The following is a 26,534-nucleotide window of genomic DNA, read 5'->3' on the forward strand; positions in this document are numbered from 1 at the left end:
ACACATGTGTGGGGAGGAAAGGTGAAAGATAGCTCTGACAACCTTTGGGAGCCCTGGAGAGTGCAGGATGAAGCATTCTGCTAGTCAGTCTCTAACTAGTCAGTCGGTGTAACTCTGGCATACATCTTTGCCAGAGAGTGACCCAGCTCAATGGGCAGCCAATCCAGCTGTACCAGCCCTGGTTTTGTCCAGGCAGGGGACTGAGCTTTACCTCTGCTCTGGGTTTCAGCTCATTGTGGATTTCAGAACACCAGAACAGAGAGCAGATAACCTCCATGCTTACTGGTGATGTGCACTCGGATTGATGAGTAGTAGCAGGCAGAGGCATGATTTAATGCAGTGCACTTTTTCTAAATGCAATGCTGAGATAAAATTGTTTCCTTTTTTAATTCACTCAGTGAAGTAACAGAAGATGAAAAGACAAAAAGGGAGAGCTCTCCATGTTGATAATTGTTCACTTTTTGCAAATGAGTATTTCAGTATTAGTTTGTCTTTCTATAAGTAATTTTCTGAAACCCTGTTCCTGTGTGGTGAGAACAAGAAGATCTAAATGTTTCTGTTGATATCAGATCCATGTGAGCAGGTAATGTCTAGTTCTGTGGAAGAAAAAAGGCATAGAATTGTGTCACCGTGTCATCAAATGAGAAAGCAAATTGAGAGGCATTTAAGAAATAGGTTTAGTGGTGTTTTAGGTGCATTCTGAAGAATATTTTTCTAGTTTATCCTCAGAGTTTTTTTAGAAGAGTTGTAGATGTGACTGTGGAGTCAAAGAGAAGTTTCAATGGGAAACAAACAAAATGATGTGGGGTTTTGCTCCAGGCAGCCAGGGACAGTTTTGCCAGTTAAAGTTTTGGGTCGTTTCTGAGGCTAAAGCCACTCTGGTCTCTTCCCACACAGGTGGTGCTGGCTGTGACCCTCGCTGGTGTGTAGCTGCACCATTCCACAGTGCTCCTGGGGACATGGATGTGTGTAAGTGTGCTCCTGACAGTGGTCCTCAGAGTTATGAATGAAGCTGCAGTCTTGGCCTGTGGCTGAAGTTGTATAAACTAGATGACCTTTGAGAATTAAAGTTGATGCTGTGTTTAAATATGCTCTGTAAAGCATTCAGAAGACTTGCTTTTGGAGCAGAAAGGTGCTTTGATGGTGCTGGTGGTGGTTGGATGCAGTTCTGTACACTTAGATTCTCTCCCAGCTTCTTGCTTGTGAGTGCCTTTCACCTGAAGGATGAGGGACTGGCAAGTACTTCAGAGGTCCTGAGACTTTGCTTCTTTTTGTGTCTTTTTTTGTGCTGACAGTGTAGTAACTAATGCAAAACTCATTGAGACCAAATTGTTGTCAAAACTAGAAGAGGTGGTGTCTGCTACAGCCTGCAGTACTTGTGCCTTTGTCACTCTCTCTGAATGTTACGTGGAGCAGGAGTCACCGTGTCATTGTCATGGCTGCATCCACAGGCATGGTGCTTGTGAAAGGAGAGCAAAGACCCAGAGGACATGTGAAGGGGAGCATCCTCACGAGCCCAAGCTAGTGCCACAATAGAAAAGACTCTGGTTCAACCTTTGTTAATAGTAAATAGCCTTTAGATGACCTTAATGACAGATCAAATGTATTATTTTGAATGCCTTTTGGATGCTTTTGAGGACAGTGATACATGCACTGATAAAGGCTAGTGAAGCCTTTCCCTCCTGAGGAGAGGAGTGATGACTCTTGAGTGATGTTACAGATGGTTGTCAGAGAAGATGGGGGACCAACTGAATGAGACAGGCATTCAGGAATTAACTTATTGCAAGTTTGTTGAGAAATGAATTAAAGAGGGAGTAAAAGTGAAACACCCTATGGAGTATGGTTTGTGAAGTGATGAACAACAGGCAAGAAGTTGTGTGAAAATGTTCTGTGGAGGAGGTGACACACACAAAACAGAAGATGTTTTTACTCTTTGGTAGTGACACAACCTAAGTAGTTGCTGATCTAATTACTATAAGTTCTAGCTGTTTATTCTTGCTTGTCTTGCAGCACCCCTGGGGATCTGTATCATTTGAGAGCAAGGAGGGAGGAGGAATGAACTGAAAAAAGAGAATGTATTTCACAGGATTTTTTTTAAAAGAATTTTGGTGGAGAATGCCAGGATATTGCTGGCACAAATCAGAGATCCAGACTGATGAAGTTAATGTGAAAACCAGAAATGCCTTAAAGGCAGGTGCCAAATGTGTAGTAAAAGTTTGAACTGGCTTTGGTTTGCACTTCTTGAATCATGTCTACTTTGATTTCATTTGGTTATTACCTACCATTGTGGAGTTCTGAATCGTGGTGATTCCTTCAAGTATTTTCCACAAACTAGTACTGGTTTTTAAAAGAAAATAAATTGATAATGACACACTTTCCAAATGTACAAGAAAAGTAATTCTTCACTGCTTTGTAACTTACCAGTGAAAATGGAAGAAATGTTTCTAGTGAACTAGAAAGAAATAGGATTTTGCTTATAAGTAAAGGGAATTTTAATCCAGCTGTCTCTTTACCTAGAGTATGAAAGTCCTCTAGACTATACTGTCCCTTCCCTTGCATCTGCACATTTCCAGAATATTTTTTTTTAATGCATAATGTCCTTGGTCATTTACAGGGAACAATGTGGCACACTGGTAGGAGTTAAATTTCTCTACAGAAGTGTGTATTTGGCATGGCTGCGTTCACTTTCAGCTTTAAGAACTAAGAGTAAATGTGCATCTCTGAACTAAGAGAGAAGTTTCAGTTAGAAAATGCTTGTTTGTAGATATGTGTTATAAAATAGAATGGCCCCTTACTTAAGGAATATAGCTGCAATACAGCAGCACAAGTACAGCCTGCAAATGTCACATTACATCCAGCCTGGGGCAGGCCACATGACAGGTATAAATCTGGTCTAGTTTGAACTTTGCTTTCTGTGCAAAATCTGAAACAAAGATTTCCTTTGAAAGAAGACTCAGGGTGTGGATAAGATTTTCTGACTTAAAGTATCTTGCCTTCTGTTTTCTGTTGGTGGTATCACTGCTTTCTTGGGCAGTAAGTAAATCAGTGTAGAGTCCATGTATGTGTCCTGTCTCTGTTCCCCCCAATCTTTCTCCTCCCTACCACCCGCCAATAAAAACACTTTTAAAATGAAATGTCAGGAATTGGCAGGAGGAGGCACATACTGTTCTCCTGATAATTTAAATGTTGCCTTTCTGTAGGATGAAAGGAGCTGGAGGCTGCTTTCTCCTTCTGAATTGTAAGCAGAGTGTCCCCTCCTGAGATGCTTTACAAAAGTGAAGCACAACTGAGTAAAAGAGCTGGATGCTGCCTGACATTTAACACTGCTGCAGCTCAGCTGCTCTTAGACATATGAGCCCTTCCTCATGCTGTGAAAGTACACCATGCTGTTCTGTATACTGAGGGTTCTAAAGTTCTTAATGCACAGTGGTTTTCTTAAAACTTGGGGGTTTGACATTGTGAGTAGCTGATATTGAAGGGATAAGACTCTGCAAAACAAAAAGAAAATGAAGGAAAATAATAAAACTAGTTATTTGTACCAGTGTCATAACAGATTGTTTTACTTTGTTTTTCCTTTCTCATTCTGTAGCATGTCCTGAGTTCATGGCAGCAGGTAGCCTGACAGGCTACCTCTAAAGCTATATACCTCTAAAGCTATACTTCCATCAATTGCTGATGTTTGTGCACAAAGATGGACTGTTTTGGTAGGACAAGGCTCCTTTGAAGTTACTGCTAATAAGCAAGCCAGCTCTGTTCACTTCAATCCCATTCAAAATACAGGAAAAGGCTCAGTCTTTGCCAAATTTGAAAAGCTGAACCTATTACAGAGGTTAAAATTATTTATTTCAAGTGGGTGTAAAACATATTTTCAAAATAAACACTGAAACCACACCTGACTCTTACCACATATATTAATCATATTCTGTGTGGGCATGAAGTACAGAAAATGTTGAGCTTTGTATTCCTTGGTTTTATAAATGCAGGTTTGTTCTAACTAGCATTTAATATAAGCAATGCCTTAGTACTGTGAGATACAGTGCATCTTCTCATTATGTAGTGCTGCTCCACTGTAGCTTAGTTTACTCCTGGCAAAAAGATATGGCTCTTTTAATACCTCCCTAATGCTTAACTTTGTTTTTTTTTTAATGATGTAGTCATAGGTGGGATTAATTTTACTCTTCGATTCTAAAGTGTACCTATACTTGGTAAACAAAAGCTGATGCTAATCCTAGTGCAATAGCTTTTTGTGTTTCTGTAACAAATTGTTCTCTTAGTTGAGCGTGCTTGTGTTCTGTGGTGCTGTACTGATTGTTGTCTGCTTTTTAAGTACATACTTGGTTTCAATTTTACATGCTGCTGCAGGTGAGTCAGTGTCTTACAGGTATAAAATGCTGGCATTCCCCAGCATGTAGTATGTGAGGTTTGGGGGATTTTTTTGTTGTTTTTTTAATGTCATTGAGTACATACTCCTCCTGTACCCGTCTGTGTAAAAGCCAAACTGAGCCTGGCACTGTTTGCATGTGGCAGAGCTCTGCGCACCTTTTAGAGCTGTAAATTAAGTGTGAGGAATTTCACTCCTAAGAATGGGTGTATTACTGGGGAGCTGCCTCTCCTCTGTACTGCAGACAGATTTGCCTCCATCCTGACCTGCCTGTGCCATGAGCCAAGGCTTCTCAGGGCACCAAGGCTTGCTGAGGTGTTCTCCACTTTGGTCTGAGACTTACTGCCACCATCCACACCCTGCATTTCTGTCTCTAACATATACCTAATCTCTTTTCTCTCCTAAGTTTTAGCTACGTTGCTGAGAGAACAGAGGTGGTACAGTAGGATTTTTCTTTTTAATCAGTATAAACCTTGCATTTGATACCATGTTGTAATGACTCTTCTAATCCTCTGATTCCTGACTGAGCTATCATTCAGTAGAGTTCATGTGGTGCAGTTGCTGAAGCAACAATGACAGGGTTGTGTTGTGTTGCTTTTTAGGGTTTTGACCTCCTTTTTTAGTTTAAATACTGCATTAGTGGAGTCCTTGTGTCTTCTGGTACCACTATGCAGCAACGAGATCTGCATCCAGATCTGAGGCGTTTCTGTCTTATTTACTGTGTTGTTCAGCAGGTTTCTCTAATTGAGGATGTTAAAGAATAAGCAGTGTGGGGAAATCAAACTTGCCAACCTTCAAATAGTAATTCCTGGAAAGAGATGCTGGTTGCACCCTTTGTCTCTTCGTGGAGATATTCTATAAGGAAGGAATTGAATTGGTGGTCAGCTGCACTTGTGCAGTGAAAACTCACTCATTCAAGATCACTTGGGGCAGACACAAACATGGTCTAGCTGGGTCATTGCAGACTCTCAGGATCCAGCAGGGTTTATTAACTTGGGCTCACTGCCAAGCAAATGCAACTGTGGTGCTCCCAGAGCAAGTAGGATCTGCTGTTTTGGCATGGAGTCCGAGCAATCAAAGCCTGCCAGGCGTGAAGGGTGCAGGGCTGGGTCCAGTGCGGTTCTTGGATCCAGGAGCTCTAGAAACACGTTGCGGATTTCTGACCATATGGATCAGCTTGGGACCATCAGGACTCATTAGGTCAGCAACAGTTTCTGCCCTGTTAACCTCAAACTTGTTTGTTTGTCTGATTTTAGTTTGGTTTTTATTAAGGTTTTTTAATGTTAGGGTGCATGTTTTTTAAAACCTTCAACTCACGTGTTCTGGGGAAATGTATTAGCTTGATCAGCCCCAAGTTCAACTAAAACTTTCTGCATGTGCAGTATGGCATGAAAGGAGCTTCTTGAAAGCAGACTGCAGAGGCACTGAGTGTACTGAACAGGAACCAGCTCAAGGTTCTGGAGTCAGAGCTGCTGATCTTAAATTGACTTTTAATTTCCCTGTGTTGTGATTCCCAGGTCTTTTTGCAGTGAATTAGTATGCCAATGTTTCTGTTGTCTGCTTTCTCACAGCCTTTGTGAGCCACGACTGGTGCACTCACCATTACACCCAAAGTATGAAATGGACATGGTTAGTTAGGACTTGTGTTTGGTTTTGTGGTGTATGTAGCAATGGTACATACACTGAGAGAGTATGTTTAATAATTGCACTTGCCAGGGTAATTAGCTTTTCTGTTTGGATTTGAAAATGCTCTCTGGAAAAATTGCAGTGTGCTCGGAGTAGCTCCATCAAGCACAAATGAAATAATCTGAAGATAGAATGCTGAGTAGTCTCTGAATTGTTACAGTATTTGAAGTTAATTTTCCTCACAAAATTCACCAATGCTCGCTTAACTTTTCCAGGCAAAAGGTCATACAGCTCTTTTTTTTTTTTGTTCCTATGTAGGTGCAGCTGGGACAAGCGGATATAAAATGCCCCATCACAGAGTGCAGCGAACACCTGGATGAAACTACTGTGCTCTATAACCTGCCCCATGACGACATCATCAAGTATAAATACTTCCTGGAACTCAGCCGCATTGACTCCAGCACCAAGCCATGCCCTCAGTGCAAGCACTTTACAACCTTCCGGAGGAGAGGCCACATTCCTACCCCTGCCAAATTGGAGAACAAATACAAAGTGAGCATGCTTGCCGGGGCTGTGGGTTAGATGGCACTGCAAAAGTAGGACAGCATTTGGTGAGCATTAAATGAACTTTTTTGTTTCACTGGAGCTGTGTGCAAGCTGTGATTAGGAATTTGAACCCATAGTAGTACATCACTGATTAAGTATTAATTGACTTTTAACAGTTCAAGCAGCTGAGCTCTTCAGCCTGTATTTTTTTTTTTTTTGGTAGGTGGCATAATTTTTTCCTGATATACATTTTAATTTAAGGGGTGTTTTCTTTCTGACATGCAAACAATATGGTCACAGTCAGAATAGGCTGGAAATGGGGAGTTACCACTACAAATGATAATTTTAGACACACAACATATAAGTTTTCCCTGAAACTCTGGGTGAGTGAATTCTGGGCATCTATGATGTTAGGCTGTTGGCTTTGCTTCTTCCTTAGTAACAGAGCTGTTGTCTGTCCTGCTTGTTGGTTCTGATTTCTTCACTCCCTTACCAGAGATTATATATTACTGTAGTCTCATCATTCACAATGCAGAATTTGGAGAAATAGAGTGGGCGGGAAAAGCCATTTCTGCAGCATTTCTTTTCATAGAAGAGTTGCTTATACTGTGACTTTAATCAAAGATAAAAAGCAAGAATTTGGAATAAGCTTTGAGCTGCCTAAAGTCCATCTGAGTTCCAGAAGGCAACCGTGGTCTGCAGCACCATGTTCTGTGATAGTTTTCTATCCGGTTATTAGATTTGTTGTGGTTAATTTCATGATTGAGCTGGCCTTTCCTGGACAAACCAGTTCTCCTCAGTAGGAATTTAGATGACTGTTTAGATAGCCCTAATTACACAGCATAAGATTCAGCCCAGTATGAAGATTAAAAGGTGGAAGGTTGTGTATTCATTGGAGTTGTAAAGTTGGTAAAGCTAATTCTAAGTTATGAGCTACTTGTTTATATCTGTGTAGGGCATGAATTGCATGCCATGCTCTGTTGGACTCTGTTTTCAAATTTTTGTCATCTTACATTGAGGTGAAAAAAGTCTGAAACTGCAAGTAAAATTCCTTCTGCCCGAAGCTATTCTCCTTCACCCATATGCTTCATCATCAGCACCCATCAGATGTAACCCAGGGTAGATCAGAGCTTGTAATGCTTTGGCAGGCTCCTCTCTCAAGGTGTCAGAGGCTGTTAGTGTCCCACAAGTGTGGGTCATTGGTGGTGCAGCTGTTGTATCACAGGCCTGCCAGATCTGAGAACATTCCTCAGGGCACGACCAGTGCTCTTTTATGAGTTAAAATGCTACAGTTAAAATGTTCCCAACTGCCCTACAAACCACAATGGGAAAGAATGGGACACTGTGTGATGCATAGTGCAAGCCAGGAGCAGTTCACTGGTCATGCGGTGGTTCAGTGTGTATAGAGCTGTGATCTGCAGAGCTGAAATCTCCTGGCAACAGACTCAGGCAAAATGTGTCCTTTGAGCTGAGCCCAGGTGTTGTGTGCAAGAATGTCTGGTTGATGCTAGTCAGGAATATAATTGGGAAAATGCTGGCAAGCAGTATGGATGATCGTGGTCCACTGATCTTCAGCATGCTCTTTGAACCTCAACTCTTTTCTAATGTAGGTACAGTTTTAGTGATTTGTTTTAAGCTGAGCACAAGAAGTTTTGCAGGGAGAAGGTTTAAAAACTGTGATGACTGTAGAGACTGTTGCAGGGAGAAGGTTTAAATGACTGTGTATGACATGGAGTGTATGTGAGTAATTTACATACACACATAGCTGTGGGCCAATATTACCTGTTTCCTTGGGTTCTCAAGTGATTACATGTACACATTGTGCCTTGTGTTTTAGGCTGTTGGGAGGCGAAGGCACATTTTCTTTTGTGTATAGCATAGGAGACATCTGACTGGAGGCTTTTGAGGCTGCCCTGTTCATATGCAAGTAATATAAACACCAGTTGCACCAGATAAATTCTGCACCAGCACTGCAAGTGTTGGCTTCAAGAGAACTGACTCATGTGGGGAGCACGTATGCACAAGCCTACTGGTGGGGTCATAGCACAGCCACTACACTCACTCTTTTATATACTGCAAAGGGAAAGCACTCTAAAATCCAAGACTTTATTTGAACCGATGCTTTAAAAATGTTAATGCCATTTCTAAAATTTTATACAGTATTTAAAATTTTAAGTAACATGGAAATTTAAAGAGGCAGAAAAGTTGAAATTATTTTTTTTCTTATTACTGATTTGTGTCAGCTAAGCTGATCTAGGTCCAGCAGTTCAATTGGCTGAGAGTCAAGTCTTGGTGTACTAAGCCTTGGAAGTTAACATGTATGTTGAGGAAGGAGGAGAAGAAGAAAAGGAGAACTTGCTTATCCAAACCTTTCTCCTACTATTAGTGCCACTTAGGGCCACACAGAACAGCAAGAGAACTATTGAATTTTTTATATAAAATATTTTTATCATAAATGGATCCAGTATTAACTCTGAAAATTTCCTTGCTCCCTCTCATGTGTTCTGAATTGAGAGTGTAATGTGGTTGCAGACAAGACCCTAACAAACATTTGTTCAGAGCTGTTATGCAAAAGAGCAATGGAAATGGGCAAAAATTAAAAAATTGCTGCTTTACCTGTTCCATTGTGCATGTTTTTTGACCTGCCACTTGCCATGGAGAAGCAATACTCTCTGCTCTGTGAGATTGATCATGAGGTTTTCTTGTTCACTTCTGTCAAGAGATATACGTCACATAAAAGGAGGACTTGAGTGCTTGGGTTTGCAAATGTATATATTTTTTCAATGTGGTTTTTACACAAACTGTCTTTTTTTTGAACTACTAAAGAGTTTCTGAAAGTTGTTCTAGAAATAGCAGGAATTTGTTCAGATGCTTTGATCTGTTAGCTCCCTGCTTTTGAGTCAGATTTTGTCTTTAAGTGGCAGATATCTTCATGGCTATACATCACATCAGTCTGCCTTGAGCCTCAGCTGCTGCAGGTGTGGTGATTTTGCTGTGCTCTCCCTCTTTCTCTCAGCAGTTCATTCCTGCCAGCCTGCTTTTGCTTATGTTGATGTTTTAGTGTCACACTGGGAGTTGGATCAAAGATGAGCCCTAATGGGGTACAAAATTTGTTTGTTTTGTTGTTAATTATTTTCAGCTGTTTCAAGAGAGGGGATGGGTTGATGGTGAGGAGAAGGAAGATGTTTTGGCTGGAGTCATATTTATTTTCAAATAAAGTGACAGTGACTGCAGCTAGAGACTGTAATTCATGTAATCAGTTAATTGCATGATTAATTTGACCATCCTGTTATATAACTACTGTTCCACCAAGCAGCAGAAAATCTCACTAAGCTTTTTGTACCTTCAGGTTATAGGGATATTTTTATGAGCAGTCAATTTTGCTGTCATCTGGTCAGTTGTGTTTCGTGTTGAAATTATCTATCAGTTTTGAAAAGTCTTTTCCTGTGAGGTGAGGAAACTGTTAGATAAAGTAGCTTGCAGTAAAGAGGCTTGCTAAGAAAATGGAAGATGTTAGCCTCAAAGATAAGTGTTTCAGAAAGCTGAGAACGAAGAGAGTTAGAACACAAAATTGTGTAATCTTTTCTATTTCAAGAGAGGCTGATCTCCAGGTGGCATAGAAGTTTGTGTATATATCCATTCTCTCAATTTTAATCAACAGAAATAGAAATCATAAAATAAGTGGGAAAATGTTTGTGTGAGAAAAAACATATTTGAGAAAACACAAGGTTAATGTGTTGTTTTGCAGATATAGTTTGTCTGTGTTGCTGGACTAAAATATATTTTACTGGTTTAAAATCATATGTAGATAGCTTTTCTGTGTCCTTGCTATGGTGATTTCATGTGTAAGTACTGAAGCATGAATCAAATAACATTTGACTTTCCTTTCAGAAAAGCAGAGAAAAAGTGGAATAAGAACGTGAAAGACTACTTTAATTGCCCTGTTCTGTTTGTTTCTTAAGCACAGGGGCATCGCATTGCATCCAAGTTTGAATGGTTTTAGGGTGTTTTGTTTTTTTGTTTTTTTTTTTTTTTTTTTGCAGGTACTAGTTCCAAGAAAAATAAGATTCATAAGTACTTAAGGTACATAGTTTTCTCTGTGCTTCAGTTATGCTCAGGAAGCATTGAACCCACAGAGAAGTGAAATAGCCCATTCAAAATATAAAAACTATTTACAAGTTCAGTTTTGAGGAAGGTGCTGTCAGGGTGACAGGTGGAAGAGGAAACTGGTAATGAAACATAGAGTTCTTACTAGTTCAGTTAGGGCCATTTGTGGTAAGAAATGTTATTTTGAGTTCCTGTGGTTATAGCCTCATCCTGTATTTCAGTACTTCGTGATTAATGTATTTGGAAACACCTGATGTCAGTGTGCGTGTGTAAGTTTAAATACATATCCTGGTGGCTGCTGCGTTGCTTTTGCTTATGTACATGCTATAATAGAAAGATAGAGTATGCAATTAATTTGTCACATATTCATCAAAAAACAAACCAAAAAAAAAAAAAAACCAACCCACAGAACTTGTGGTTTAAATTATGTTGCGTTTTTTTTTAAGGAAGCAGCTTTAACTTCCTGACCTTGTTGATTTGGGTTTGTACTTGTTAACAACTATGTTATCTCTCAAATGTCTGAGTACTGCAACTGGTAAAAGTTTTCGGGTTTTAGAACATTGACTTGTGGCTACAAGCTCCATCTTTGGCTGAGGCATAACAAATACTGAGCCCTTCAATATGATGCTTGCTATAATCTGTCTTTCCAGCAGTAGGACACTGACTTGTGTTGTTGAAAGACATAAATTCAGTGCAGGGAGGGAGTGGGGGACAAAAAGGAAAAAAGAAAGAGAGATAGGGGTTAGGATAGGTTAGATTACTTTCTTGTGCATATTAGATTTTAATGTATTGTGTAAACATTTATCAGTGCTCTGTGTTAGTTTGGTTTGTAGACATATAAATGTATCATTCTTTAGGTTCCTCAGAGCAGGAAATTTCCTTTTTGTTAAGCTGGTTTTATTAGGAGAATTCATCTGGGAAGCTGAGATGCAAGTTTGTGTATTTTTGTTGATTCAGCATATTGGCCACTGGTTCATTAGATTTTGAGAAAGGGCACTGCTTTTTGTTGCTTTTGTTTAATACTTCATAATGGCCTTGGATGAGTTTTCAGGTAAAAACTAACAATGTTTGTAATCCACATGTTTCAGTCCTAATTAATGTGTTGTTTCTCTTTAAACAAGATGTAGTGATTGCATGTGTAAACAATTTTGGCTATCCCCAGCAAAATATGTAAGGGAGATCAGAGCACCTACTTTGGACTCTTAATTGTAGTCAAGGAAGCAAAACACCAGTTGTCAGGACTCAACAGGAGGGCACAGCAGCTGGGGGGAATGAGAACTTGAGAAATATGTTTTGAGGACATGTGACTGCACTCTGGGATGAAGTTTCCTGAGAAGCGCCCCCCTCCATACATGGTCAGCACAAATGTTTCTGTGGTTTGGTGGTGAACCAAGTCTGGACACAGATATAACCTAAACTGCTTGGTTTGGCTGGTCTGGTTGAATTCCTCAGTCCCATCCATCAGCTGTGTACAAAGCCAGGGCAGTGCCAGACATGGACTGCAGCTGGAGATGGTGGACAGGGCTTAGCAGTCGCTTGAGCCTGAGATGTTTTGCTGCTGAACAAAGTGAACATGTTGCAGGAGCCTGGATGTCCTTGAGTCTTAAGGTGTCGTCTAGTTCGTGCCGTCCTTAGTCTGATCCAGGTTGGAGGCCTGTCTTTTGTCATATATGCAGCTGCAATGTGCCTCTGTTTATTACTCCTGCAAACACAGCAGCTGCCTTAGCTTTTCATGAAAAAAAAAAATAAGCAGGCTGTGGAAGAAGACGTGATGACGATGGTACCTGTTTGACACAATGATTTAAAACTGAGGGAGCAGGAAGAATAGATCCTTTCTCAGTTTGAGGATGGCTTGTGGGTTCTGCCATTAGGTGTGGTCTGTAGCAAGTGGGCTGTTTGGCACAGGCTCAGCTTGCCTTGACGCAATCAAGAGCAAAAGGAGGTGCCTGACTTCCCGTTGGTAGTTGTGGCTCTTGGATGAGAGCCTTGCTCATGGCTCCTTTTCCCAGGACCATTTCTAATATAAGCTTCAGAACCCATATGAAGCCAAGCTCTGTAGCACCTCTTCAGAAGACCAAGTGCTTTCTGTGACAGCCTTGGCAGTGCAGTTTGTTCCTAGAGAAGGACAGATCCACTGCACTGAAAACTGTCAAGCTAATTTCCAGGTGTTCTCACAGATGTATTGGAGGCAATTGTGTAAGCTTTCTGGATTCTGCCTTTTGTCTGTTGATCTACGCAATCACTTTGGGAAGTAGTGCCTGTGATTAAGCCAGGCTGCTTGTGCTTCATTTGATTGAGGCCTTTCCCAGCTTTAGCAATTACTTTTGTGTTTTCTCTTTTTTGAAAAGGAAAAGAACAAGCTAGCTTCCACAACTTCTTGTGTTTTTAAAACAGAGCCTCCAAAAGATGTTAGGTCTTTGCTGGACAGCTGCTCTTGTAATGGGGAGCAGTGGTTTTAAAACAGGCTTTCTAGTTGTATTAGCACCCAGCTTGCAAACATGTGGTGTTTTCTCATTTATACAGATCCAGTGTCCATCTTGCCAATTTGTCTGGTGTTTCAAGTGCCACTCTCCCTGGCATGAAGGCGTTAACTGCAAAGAATACAAGAAGGGAGACAAGCTGTTACGTCACTGGGCCAACGAAATCGAACACGGGCAGAGGAATGCCCAGAAGTGTCCAAAATGCAAGGTGAGCTGCTCTCCCTTGGCTTGCAGGTAGTGGCTTCAAACTGTTCAAATACGCATTTAAAATAAATACTTGTAGCTTCTGCTCAGCATTGGAAATGAAATTCACACTTGCTGTGCAGTTTCTTGTTAATGACCCATTGAGAAAAACAGGTCAGATTATTTTGCTGGTTCCTGCACTAATTCTGCAGTGTGTCTGCATGTAAAGAAACATTATGGAAGTTATTAAGAGGGGGTTTTGATGAATTGTAGAAATCTTTGGGTCAATTAATTACAAAATAAATTAATCCTAAAATAAAGCTTTAAAGAAATGGAAAGCTTTAGGGAAATTCAGTGCCCTTGTCAGGTTTTCCGGAGAGTCTGAGTGTATTCAGTGTCTGAGTATGGCTGGAAATATTCTGTCAACAAGTTAACTAAAAGAAACTAAGACTTGGTAAAACTGTAAGTTTTGTAGGATCGAATGTTACTACTTCACAAGCTTCACACTTCAAGTGCTGTGTCCAGTTCTGGGTCCTTCACCTCAAGAAGGGCATTGGAGGTTCTGGAGTGAGTCCAGAGAAGGGCAACAGAGCTGGTGAAGGGTCTGGAGCACAAGTCCTGTGAGGTGAGGTCCCCCGAGCCTACTTTTTAACCTATTCATTCTCTACAACCACCTGGAAGGAGCATGTAGGCAGGTGGGACTTGTCTTCTTCTCCCAGGCAGCCAGTGACAGGACAAGAAGGCACAGCATCAAACTGCAGGGGAGGTTCAGACTGCACATCAGGAGGAATTTCCTTGCAGGAGTTGTTGTTAAACATTGGAATGGGCTGCCAGGGAGGTGATGGAGTCACCAGCCCTCGAGGTGTTCAAGAAATTACTGGATGTGACAGTGCCATGGTCAGGTGACAAGGTGGTGGTTGAAGGTTGGAGTTGATGATCTCAGAAGTGTTTCTCATTCCAATGTGGATGCTTCTCTTAAGTCTTTCTCATTATTAATTTTCAACACTGAAATGCCGTTGCACGCCCTAAAAATGTCATCAATCCCTTCAGAGATGAGAAGTATTTCCCACTACTCAGAGGAGATTGCAACAGCCCTGCACATGTCTGTCCCAGTTGCCCTTAATGAAGGCCACTCTTAAATTTGTTCAGTTTTTTTCACAGCTACCAACAGAGTAGTAAGTCAAAGCTGGACTATTTCACAGAAATTTAATATTGAATTTTTACTTATAAGATTTACTTATAAGCATACAAAGTATATGTAACACTTTGAGCCTTACATTGTGCAAATAAGAAAATGCTCATCAGTTTACTAAGTATCATATTTTGGTCTTTGAGAAAGAAATGCCTGTGATGCTATAGCTTGAAATTGAAAGATTTCAAAACACTGAGCAAAATTGTAAAGCTCTGAAATCAGCAGCTGGTTGTTTACCCTTCCTCCTGTACACATGTGACCTTTTAACAGAGTTTTTGCAGCTTGCTTTTCGGTAAGAGTTCATAGATTTGAGTCAGTTCCAAAAAGGTTCACTTTCTGGGAAGTCTTAAAGTAAAATGCTTCGTTCCTTTCAGAGTGGGAAGCAGTGTCTGTTTTGATTTTAATTGTTTAACTTGTGTCAGATTTTATGACAATGGGAATGATGTAACTTAAATAAATTGTACAAAAGATTAAGAAAGTGGACCAAGCAAAAAAAACAATGTGGAAAACCAGGAGTGGTAGCTGATAGCTGGAAAGAAAAAGGAACCAAAACTGCTAAGTCTAACATTCAGCATGAATAAGTTAAAATTTAAAATGTTGTGTTTAAATATTCAACTCTTTTCACCATCTTCAAAAGGAAAGGTTGGACACTTTAAACTTACATGGCTTGTTACTAATTCTGAAGAATAAAGTTACATGAGTTTGGCTGCTAATTTAATAAATACTTGAGGTTTCTTTTCTTAATCAAAGGAAAATAAAACCTCCTACATGGTGGGAGGCAGTATGGAAACTTATGAAACTAGCACAGAAAAAGAACTTATGTTAAGTCCTTCCTGGTAACGTGGCACTGTAAGTGAATACTGAAGAGGGAATTCAACCTTTTATTAAACTGTGTTGCTACCTCACTTCTGATATTTTCTTCTTCAGAAAAAAAGTTCTTCCTCCCTACAATGTCCAGAATGTTTCTCAACATACTGTTTATCTTTAAATCAAGTCTATGACCTGCAAGTAATCAAAAGTAACACTTAGCTGGCAGTTAGTTCAAAAAATACATCTTTGGATAGTTTAAAAAATACATCTTTAGCAGTATTCTTCATCAAATCTTTAGCAGGTGTTTGGGCACATAGGGATAAGCATTCTGACAGTTAGCATTTGAAGTCAGGGGGATTACATCTAATACTTCTCTGCCTCTCTCTCCCATCCCTCCCTCCAAAACCTGTTTATAAAATCACATTGAATCAGATGAGAATCTTATTTCCAAATAAAATAAAGAGTGACAAAGAAAATAATTTGTAACACACTATTTGATTTATCTATGGTCCAGGTCCACAGAGGCCATGTTTCTGGTGAAAATGTACTTTATTTTTAACCTCTTTCATATTGTGGTTGAAAATTTTCAGGAGCCAAAATTGGCAAACAGGTTGAGGGAAAGTCAATGTTAAATTGTGTCTAAGGATACTAGTATTTCACCTCTACACTAAAACTGAAATTAATGGAAATTTAAGGTAGAAACTTAAGTAGAGGTAGTTTCTTTACTCAAGTAATGTGTAAAATTACTGGTAGCTTCCAAAGTGTGTTACTGATGACAGTGTTAACTGTGACCATATTTTGCAGATAGCTTCTTGAGATAATTATTTATACCTACAGATACATACACACACTGACTCTTTTTAGCTGTACCACGGAGAAATCAAATGCATTATCTTCTCTGGGCATGCAGGTGAGAAAATCAAAACACACTTGGGGGTATGTGCATACAGAAGCAGATCCTCAGGCAAATATGAGTATTTCAGTGGTTTGGGTAAGTGATTTGAAAGAACATAATCCTTTGTAATGTCAATATAGCAGGGACTGTTAGATAAGCTTAAACTTGATTACTTTTTCCTGTAGTAGGATACAGCTTTTAGCACATCTAATAGGAATGGCTTATATTTACCTGGTCTCTCCAAGATGTGTTTACATAAGATAATAAAAATGTCACACACCGTCCAAATGTTTATTTGTAGATTGATGTTGACATTGTGTCAGTATGGAAATATGGAAAAAATGCTACTTTTCTTAGCTGTATCTTAAATTTATTTTGACTTTTTTTTCTTAATACAGCCTTCTCCAAATTTACTATACACTATTTTGAGAGTCAGTATAGACCTTTTTTCTCAATAAGACTTGTCCAAAAAGGGCTGGTCTTGTTCTAGAGTAAGTTGGCTAGTAAGTGCAAATTTGCTACGTTATTGGATGTCATTTGCCAAAATTTATGATATTTTTTGTCTTTTCCCCAGTACTGTTTTGAGGGTTTTTTTTTACAATTTCTTGGTATGATTGCAACAAAATGCTTTTGTTTACACAAGTGTTTTTACAGTAGAGCAAACCAAGGAAATACTCCCTGTTGGTGTTATCTTACCACAGATTTCAAAAGCAGCACTGAGGAAACACCACATAGCAGCTCTGCCTTAGAAGGCTTTGGACAGCAGCAGAAATTTAAGAACAAGCATGTCATTGCAAATAAAAGAGCGTGTGCTTCTTATCTTTCTGATTCATATAAGCGTTACCAAACAATTCAAGGCATAGTTTTTGGAAGTACTCTGCAAATTAATTCTCATCTTCTGGAGGGAGGAGAGTCCTTATTTGTGTGCAAAATTATAAAGCTGTGCAGGTTTTCTTCAGAGGTGGGGGAGACATGGCCACTCATCCTCAGAACTCTTGGAAGTGATTTCCATAGATGATCTCTTTGAAAGGGCATGTAACATGCAGAGGGGGTAAAATGAGGGTCTGAAATAGCCACTGTGCTACTTCCAGTTCAGAGTCTTAAGTAGACAACTGATGTGTTTGCCCCTGGTGCGTAGTTTCCACCCCTGTTGTTCTGGAAGCCATTCCTGGGTTTCTGAATGGCTCACCTTCCCCTGTAAGGTGAGTGTACGTGTTTGGTTTTGAGCAGGCCGTGGGTGCAGGGTGAGGCCTGTAGCTTTGACTGAATGCATGGAGGCAGAAGCTGGGCTTGCAGTGGCCGTGCTGCAGGGCAGCCTGCAGTCACCCAGCACTGGGCCCCACAGGGCTGCAGCTTCCCACAGCCAGCGGCATTCCCGGCCCCACGCGTTCCCCGGCTGCCTCTTGTGCCGTGGTGCTGCCGGCGGGGCAGGAGCACTCGGATACCCGAGCCGTCGGCCATGGCTTTCCCAGCCTATAGGTTTGTAATCCATCCCTGTCACTGGATTATCTGGAGGGTGCAGAGGCATGCCCGTGTGAACCGGAGGTGAAGTTGATCTGGTGGGATGTCATGTCTTGGGTTTGAAAGCAGCCTGACCAAATGATCCAGAGTTCACCTGGCATTGTCAGTCTGCAAAGCATGTGACTGGGAGTTCAAGCCCCCCTGTTTGTGGGGCTTTTTACTTTGTTTTTTCTAATCAAGTCTTTACTCGCTGTACTTGCCTACACATTTTTTTACAATAAAAAGGTATAGGCGAGTACAGCTGGTTGTTCCAGATCAGCAGCATTTGAAGACAGTTACATGTGCAGATGAGTATTGACTAAAATATTTTTATGGTTTGCTTTGTGAAGAAGCAAATATGAAGTGCATGTGGTTGCAGTATTTGTCTTTATTTGATTTATTTGATAATAAATCCTTATCAGCTTCTTTTGTGTTTCAAGAGGACAGTATGTCTGGAGAATTTAGGGCAGGACCAAGTAGATGGACAAATGATTCAGGAGCAGTGCATGAATAACTGGAGCTGGGAGAATTCTAGGAAAGCATGGGTAGAAGGATGGCAGGCAGTTTCTAAGAGGTGGATATTTCTGATATGAATGGTAGAACATAAAAGGCTATTGCTAGCATCTCCTTGAAGTTCTTACTGCCAATAAAAATTACCTTATTTTTGGAATGTGAAGTAATTTTGGTTTGCATCTAGGATTTTTATAGGTTCCATGATTCTACAGAATTACAGTGAGGATGAATGATAACTTAATTGGGTTGATAAATTGGAGAAGAGAGAGGAGAATTCAACAGTCTTGATTCAAAATGAAAATAAAGCAACCAGTTAATTCTCATTAGTCACAAAATCTAGTTCCCCCATTTACATTTTTAAGATAGAATTAACAGATGGGGAAAATTACCCTTTAAATTACAAAAGTCTCTATAGTTGCTGTTTGAGTTGGTCCCCTGAAAATTTAATTTGAATTAAATTTTAATTTGTCAAGATACTTTAAGTCAGTATTAAAATACCTTCATTTCAGTTCATGCTAATCTGAGGAATTGCAGTAACTCCAGAACTGGAGTCAACATCTTTTTTCACATGTAACCTGAGAAGTAAGAATTTGAACTGGCAATGTAATGTCCCTTTAAGGGAAAAAAAAAGTGTATCTCTTCTTAAGTTATGCTTAAGTTGGTACAGTATTGGGTAGAGTTCTCTTTCTGCTCTGTCTGCCGTCAGTGCTTAACAGTTAAAGTTTTGAAGTCAAGTGGCTTATAAAGCTCATCAGCAATGGTGTTTTTTTAGATGCTTCTGCAAAACAGGACCCCTGTAATACAGCAGAATTCCTTGGGGTAAAGGGAAATGATTGCTTGGTCTGACAGATTTTAAGTGTACTAGAATACTTGCCCACTAGAAAGCTTATTTTTTTAATAGCCCAGTTCTCTCTTTTGTGAACATTTTCCCCTCTTTTGTATAAAAGTAGCGTTTGAAAGTATAGAAAAGCAAATCCTGCGATCACTACTGTGGCACAGGGAGGCTGGCAGGGGTATCTGGAGCTACTGTTACCCTTGTAACTCTTTTGCCACAAGTGTTGCAGGTGGAAAGCATCACTTTCTTATATGGATAGAGTGCCAGTTTCAGTGGATGTTTGGGTGAATGTTTGGGTGAGCAAGGTGAGAGCCCAGATCACCCCTGAACACCAAAGAACAAATTGACCCTCCCGAGCCACGAGCCTCTCTGGAGCTCACTGAGCTTTCAGTGTCTCTGGTGCTTGCAGAGCCACTGGGTGGTCATGCCATGTCTTTGCCTGTTACTTCCCTGCAAAAAAATACACGAAGGTAAGTACAGGAGGTTTCAGGAGGCATTGATGGATCTGTTGCAAGTTTCAACAGGTGAAATTCAAATTGGATGTAATGGAAAAAAGTATTCCAGGGAGGATGGTGAAGCATGATACAGATTGCTCAAAGAGGCTGTGACATACCCATGCTTGGAAATTTTTTAAATCTAATGGGATGAGATCTGGAGCAATGTGATCTCTCTGGAGATATCCCAGCTTGGAGTTGGGGGTTAAAATAGATGACCCCTGAGCAGCACTTTCAACCTCAATTATTAGGCTATCTACAATTCCAGTGTGGAACATGGTCTTGGAATGCAGGATAGAGAGCTATTTAGCAGGCAATCGGTAGAAAGATGGTTGTAGAACTAGGGCAGCCCTGTTTCATGTTGTGATTTGGGTATCATTAAAGCTTGGTGTAAGTTTTTATTCCACATATAGTTTGTGGAATTTTTTTTGTTTGTTTTTTTAAGAAGGAGAAGGCATCCATACTTCTCAAATCATGTACTGTAACAGCAGTGTCTTTCTGGTGTTTATTACAAAATGCCAAATCAATTTGTGATGGAAAAGGGAGTGGAGCCACAGGTGGCCTGAGAGGGAAACCCATCTGGGGAGGGGTCAAACAAAGTTCATAACTATATTCACTATGTTGCTTTTATTTTTAATAAAGTTTGGTGCTAACATATCTACTTCAGCAATAAAACCAAAATTTCAGTAAGGTCAAGAATTCTCATCTGGTCTGAAGAGCATTTAAACAAAAAAGGAGGATTACGTAGGAAGTAGGAATCTGGAAACAATAGAACTCACATTTAATGCTCTGAAACATGCCTCAGAAAACCATTATTGTCTTAAGCCAGCTGCAGCATTAATTAATGCAAATACTGACTTTGCAGCGGGGTGCTTGCAGCTTCTTTCCATCTGGCACGTGAACTGCCCCAGGTTCCTCTTCCTCCTCTTCGCTTCCACATGAAGCACCTGCTTTCCTGTGCTTAGGAAGGGGGGGAAAATAATATTTCATCTTTCCTTCTGCTCATCCAGATCCACATCCAGAGAACCGAAGGGTGTGACCACATGACCTGTTCACAGTGTAACACTAATTTCTGTTACCGTTGTGGGGAGAGATACCGCCAGCTGCGCTTCTTCGGAGACCACACGTCAAACCTCAGTATCTTTGGATGCAAATACCGCTACCTCCCCGAGAGACCACATCTGAGGAGATTAGTGCGAGGCTCTGTCTGTGGTGAGTTCATTAGAGCTCCTTGTGGAGACTGCACAATGAAGGGATGGGGGGATAGGGCAATTATTGTTAAATTAAAACTAGTGGTTTAAAGGATTGGATGGACAACTTGCTTTTCAGTTATCGAAAAGGTGGCTTATTAATTATATTTAAATGTATGGTACTTGCCTGCCTTTTTTAGATGGACTGTGTATGATTAAGTATTGTGTCCTCTTCTGATAGCTTGTTTTCTAATTGCTTTTTATAATACATAAGCAAACTGTAAAAGTGCTGTCAATATGCGTGTCTCTGGCTGTGTTCGTTATTCTCAAAGTATATTGGAGAAATGGGTCAGAGGATAAACCTTATTTAAATTAACCTTGGTGTAAGTGTTTGAATAAAGTGCTCTTTGGATTTGAACCTGATCTTAGTAGCAAAACTCAGGGTTTTCCCATATAAATAGGAGGACACTATTTTAACTGTTAGCTTTAGTTCAGATAAAATCAGCTTGAAACAAAAACACAACTTATGTGCATTAATTTTGCTCACAAGAGTATGAGGCTGAAAATGTCTTTTTATTAAACCAAAAGGCACTCATAATATGCTCTTGAGCCAGATAGATATCTGTTTCAACCTATAGAAGCACAAGATAATAAAGTAGACTCATATATTATGTGTTGTCCTTCATATATGTGAAGTTCAGTCATTGTAGGGAGTTTACCGCACGTAAGGCGACCTATAATGTTACAAGAAATGGATGTATTAACTGCCAAGACCAGGGTACTGTCAAGGAAAATTGACCTTTCCATACTTTGAATTAAGGCATAAAATTTGGAGATGACTTGTAGTTCACCTAGGTTGAGGAAATGCTTTGAGCTTGATTGTAGAGGTAAAGGCAAGAGACAGAACAGGTGGGAAAAAGCAAACCTGGGGTGAATGCATTACTGCTGAGCCAGACATGTTCCAGTAAGAAAACTAGGTGGTTTTTCAGAGCAACATAGGAATTGACACACAAACTCTCAGACCTGGTAATGAAAATGCCAGTCTTGCTGCTCTGCATTGTGGGGGATTTGCAAACCTGGAATGCTTGTTTTAAAAATCTGGCAATATGGCATCCAAGCCCATTAGTTTGACCTTAGGAGCTTGCAAGGCTTTGGTAACAAACTTTGAGAGAAGTGATTTAAAAATATAGAAATAACTAGAAAAGAGATAAAAATTGAAGATGATTGGAGGTGCCTACTCTGAAACATTTTGTAGAGATGAATTGCAACATGCCAGAAGATCTAGTCTAGGTGAAAGACAGTGCTGGCATTAGGGCACATGAATATGTTGTTCATTAAAAATTTAGGCTTAAACTTCAAGAACTGTTTCAAAGCACTTAGTAAGATTTCAGAGGAGCTTTCAGTAATAGCCACAATGGAAGACAATGTAAGCTTTTTTAAAATAGATCTTGTTATTTTGGTGTAATTAGTCTGCTGTAGCAATAGGTTGTACTCAGAGACATTACCAAGTCGGTGCTGCTCACATGCAGAATCATGGGTAATCTTATTAGATTTATAGAATAGTTTGGGCTGAGAGGGACCTTTAAAGGCCACCTGCAATGAGCAGGGGCATCTTCAACTAAATCAGGTTGCTCAGAGCCCTATTCAGCCTGGTCTTGGATATTAAAGCTCCATGGTAAATATGTGTATGCTCATATTTACAGGATCACACAGATAAGTATAAGATACTTTTATTTTCACCTCCTATTTGCCGGTGTACTTGTGGTTTGCATTAATTAATAAACCAAAAAAGATTAGCAAAGCTCAAAGCCTCAGATTACATTTCTCATAGGGTTTTCTGTTAAAAATTTCTCTCCAAAACTCCCTCTGTCATATGATGTGATTTCTCACAAGAATAGTCATCATCTGACCAAAGGTACCTGAATCTGTCAGCACATGGTAGTAAGTGCCCACATTTTTACAATAGCTTCTTAACACTCAAGTTGACAAGAATTCAGCAAATTCTTCATTGGTACTTATGACCTTAAATCTCTGTCATTTCTACAGCTCTAGATTTGAATATTGATCCTGGTACACTTTATTAATAACTACCAAAATACTCCAGAGACCCAACAGAACTCATACATGAAAATAAAAAATTAAAATCTTCAGAAATTTGCATCTGATTTGAATTTGGGAATTGCACTCACAGCTCTTCTCCATTGCAGTAGATTTTGGCTGTGACTTGTATGTGTGAGCCAGTCTAGGTTTTTGTACTCTTTTCCACACCAGTGTACATGTGGGTTTTCACATTGATTTTTAAAAATGTATTCTATTGGTAAGATTGTACCTCCTGACCTTTTGAAGATGGTACAATACCAAACTGACATACAGTTTGTGGATTATGCCATTTCCAATGCTGGAAATTTGCTAGGATCATCCCTCTTTGTAAAACAGAATTCAACAGAATCGATCTGTGGCTGTTAATTGGGCTTGTATAAAGGTCTGCCTAATGAGTCTGTCCTCAGCAGTGGTCAATTAGAAATAAGATTTCATTCCCTGTTTGTTTCCAGTAATCATTGCTTTAGACACTTTCTTAGTTAAGGTTTGTATCTGAACTTTTGCTTTGTAACCCTCAGTGGGTGGATGGATCCTTCACTAGTTTTAACAGTTCTTAAATTTTGCCTTCCACAACATTTCTGGTAGAGCCTCTAGGATTTCACATTGTGTCAGGTGGAGAAAGTCCTGGGGTTTTTTCATTGATTCTGATCATTTCATTGGCTAGTTTTATTATCATGAAATTGAGTAAATAATAATAGCTTGCTGGCCTTTTCATATCATTCTTTTATGGACCTTCCATCAGATTCTACTTTGTCATGATATTGGATTTATTTTTTTGTTTTGCTTGGATTTTATGTGTTGAGCTGAAGCTTACTAGTCTTAATCACTTAAGATCAAATTTAAAACCCAAAAATGTTGAATTCCAGTTACGGATCACCCCCAGGCTCAGGGAGGTCCCAGTAGCTAGAACTGAAAATATAAATATGTAAGTACTTTATCAGGCAAAAAAAGGAGCATTATCATCAGGAGGTGTTACTGCACATGCCTGGGTTTTAGTTGAGCTGAAGCTTACTATGTGTTGAGCTGAAGCTTACTAGTCTTAATCACTTAAGATCAAATTTAAAACCCAAAAATGTTGAATTCCAGTTACGGATCACCCCCAGGCTCAGGGAGGTCCCAGTAGCTAGAACTGAAAATATAAATATGTAAGTACTTTATCAGGCAAAAAAAGGAGCATTATCATCAGGAGGTGTTACTGCACATGCCTGGGTTTTAGTTCTGTTCTGAAAGTCGGCAGAAGAAGAGATGGTAGCAGAGATGCCATTAAAAGTATAGACTCTACATTTTAGTAATATGTACTGAGAAACAGGTTGGATTTCCTGTAGAAAAATGCCTCTGCTAGTTAGCTAAGTAGTGGAAACTAAAGGAATGTTATCTTGGCTATTGGGAGACTGGTGAGGTGTTGCTAGATATGTGGGGGTTTTGTATGACTTTTTACTTTATTGCTATGGAGATGAAATACTTTAATAAATGTGATTTTGTAGCCATGTAGCCATTTTGTGGAGTGAAGGTTTTTGGGTTGTCTCTAAAATCTGGCTGGGTGGAGTGTGTAGAAAGATCACCACAAGGCAGGCTGGCATGCTGGCGTGATTTCTGTTGAGGAGCAAGTGCACACAGTCACAAACTGCTCTGCAGTAAAAATAAGGGAAAAGAATTCATGGCAGCATAATTTTAAACGTAATTTTCTTCATCAACCAGCTGTTATGTAAAGGTGATAGTAATCACAGGGAGAAGAAAACCTCAGAAGTGATCTCTGACATTTCTTTCGCTGCTTTAGCCAGCATGGTTTTTAGAGAAACTGTCCTGTGACAGTACAGTGGATATATTACTGTAAAACCTGTAACTAAATCCAAAGTTGCGCAAGGGAAAAGTATTCCCTCATGTTTCCTGAAATACTTTGTTATTTTGCAGAAGGATGTGGTTCTCTGTATCACAAATAAGGCAACCCTTCTGAGACACCTGCAAATACAGTTGTTGTATTACCACAAATGTCTTCATCTTCATGCTGGGCCACCCAGTAGAGAAATTGTTTACGATTAATTTGAGTGCAATTGTAAAAAGGTTCTGTTTCAATTGCTTTTTGTGAAGTTAACCTTAAAAACTAACTTTGGACAACAGCAAACTGGCTGTCATAGCCTGCTGCTGAGATGACCACATGGGCTAATGACCCAAGATTTTATTCAGCTCTGAGACAGGCATTACATTTTCTCTCTGTGCTTTCAGTGTCTGAGCTAACAGACACAGGATAGTTTAGTGCCTGCAGCAAACAGCCTTAGTCTCAGTGACATTTCTTGGTGTGTCATGACTCCCTCATAATCTTTTGCATTATGAAAAATTATGTCTATTAAGCTGGAATTGGATATAAAGTAGTTTTCAATTCTGACATGTAAAACTGAGCATTTTTTAATTGTTTCATAGAATGCAAATAAAATCCATTGGAGCAAATAGTACATACCCACTGCTTTGCCAGTGATTGCTGCTGTTTGTACTCTTCCTGATGGCAGCATTTTCAAGCCTTGTTCACCTTGTGTTGTTTGTTAATTCTAGTTTACAAAGGTAAAGAAATATTAAGGATTTGAATGTGACAGATATATAAGTAGAAATAGTGTTTGTTTTGAAATTTGGTCTTTGGAAATAATGCATTGCTAACCAAAAGGTTAAAATGACTTTATCATTGTGGTCTCACAATGATAAAGTAAATTTATTCTATAAGGTAAATTTTAAAAGATAACTACACAGTACTCATAACTTCATATTCACAGGCAGAAGGAAAAACACTATTCATGCTTTATTTCAGCTCTGAGTTTGTAAAATATAAATGACCAAGTTCTTGAATTAACTCAGGAACTGTTCTTCGTGTCTGAAAAGAAGTTACTCCAATTGAAGGCTAGCTTAGGCCTTCCCATAGACTCTGTTTCTGCATACTTAGTCACCAGCTCAGTGATTTAAGTTTTTAATAATTTTTAATAATTTTGATACCAAACATCATAATTTTCTAGCATTATAATTACATGGCTATTAATGAAGTAAGGAGTTCATATCGTAAGCCTCTAATCTTTTACAAGCTTAACTTGAAATTGTTGAAGACTCTGTTTTAAAATGCTTTTCATTTCTTTTGGACCTTTCTCAAGGTTTTTCATCACTTTACATTCATTCTTCTGTCTACACTTGAATAATGTACTTGACAAGTTCTGTGTGTATAGAACACAGCTCAGTGGAGTCCCAGGAAGGTATGCCATTAGGATGCCTAGCAACTAGAGTAATACAAATATTTGCCAGGTTTTTTTCTTCTAGGAATTAATGTTTCCCACCCACTGCACTCCCATGAAATTTAAAAGCTATCAAAACAGAGCAAGAAAAGGACTAGTTCATTTAACTGCTGTAAATATTTCCAAAATATCTTTTTTCCTTCAGACTGCTCAAATTAGTGTCTCAGGTTATGGAAAGGTTTACATCATTATTAAATGTAGTAATCCATTTACTGAAATCTGATATGAGCGACTTGAGGGAGGGAAGAAAGAGGTAAGAAACTCAATTTTTCTCCCATTCTAAAGGTGACCTTTCAAACACATACCTAACTTGGAGAATTGCAGAATTTCAAGTCCCTGCCAGACTTCTGGTGTATCAGTAAAAATGCCTGCTCTCCAGCATTTTCAGACAGCTCAGTTAAGGGATGTCTTTG

At 39.5% G+C, this 26,534-nt stretch overlaps 1 protein-coding gene across 1 annotated transcript in view; it reads left to right on the top strand.

Annotated features, from left to right (window-relative positions):
- RNF217 (ring finger protein 217) overlaps positions 1-26,534 on the top strand; it is a 55,115-nt gene that overhangs the window by 25,302 nt on the left and 3,279 nt on the right. Inside the window, exons 2-4 of the mRNA XM_063151104.1 lie at positions 6,326-6,559; positions 13,184-13,348; positions 20,573-20,774. Coding sequence (XP_063007174.1) covers positions 6,326-6,559; positions 13,184-13,348; positions 20,573-20,774 — 601 coding nt within the window. The remainder of the gene's footprint in view (positions 1-6,325; positions 6,560-13,183; positions 13,349-20,572; positions 20,775-26,534) is intronic.

Source organism: Melospiza melodia, chromosome 3 (assembly GCF_035770615.1).
Source record: "Melospiza melodia melodia isolate bMelMel2 chromosome 3, bMelMel2.pri, whole genome shotgun sequence".
NCBI classification, from domain to species: domain Eukaryota; kingdom Metazoa; phylum Chordata; class Aves; order Passeriformes; family Passerellidae; genus Melospiza; species Melospiza melodia.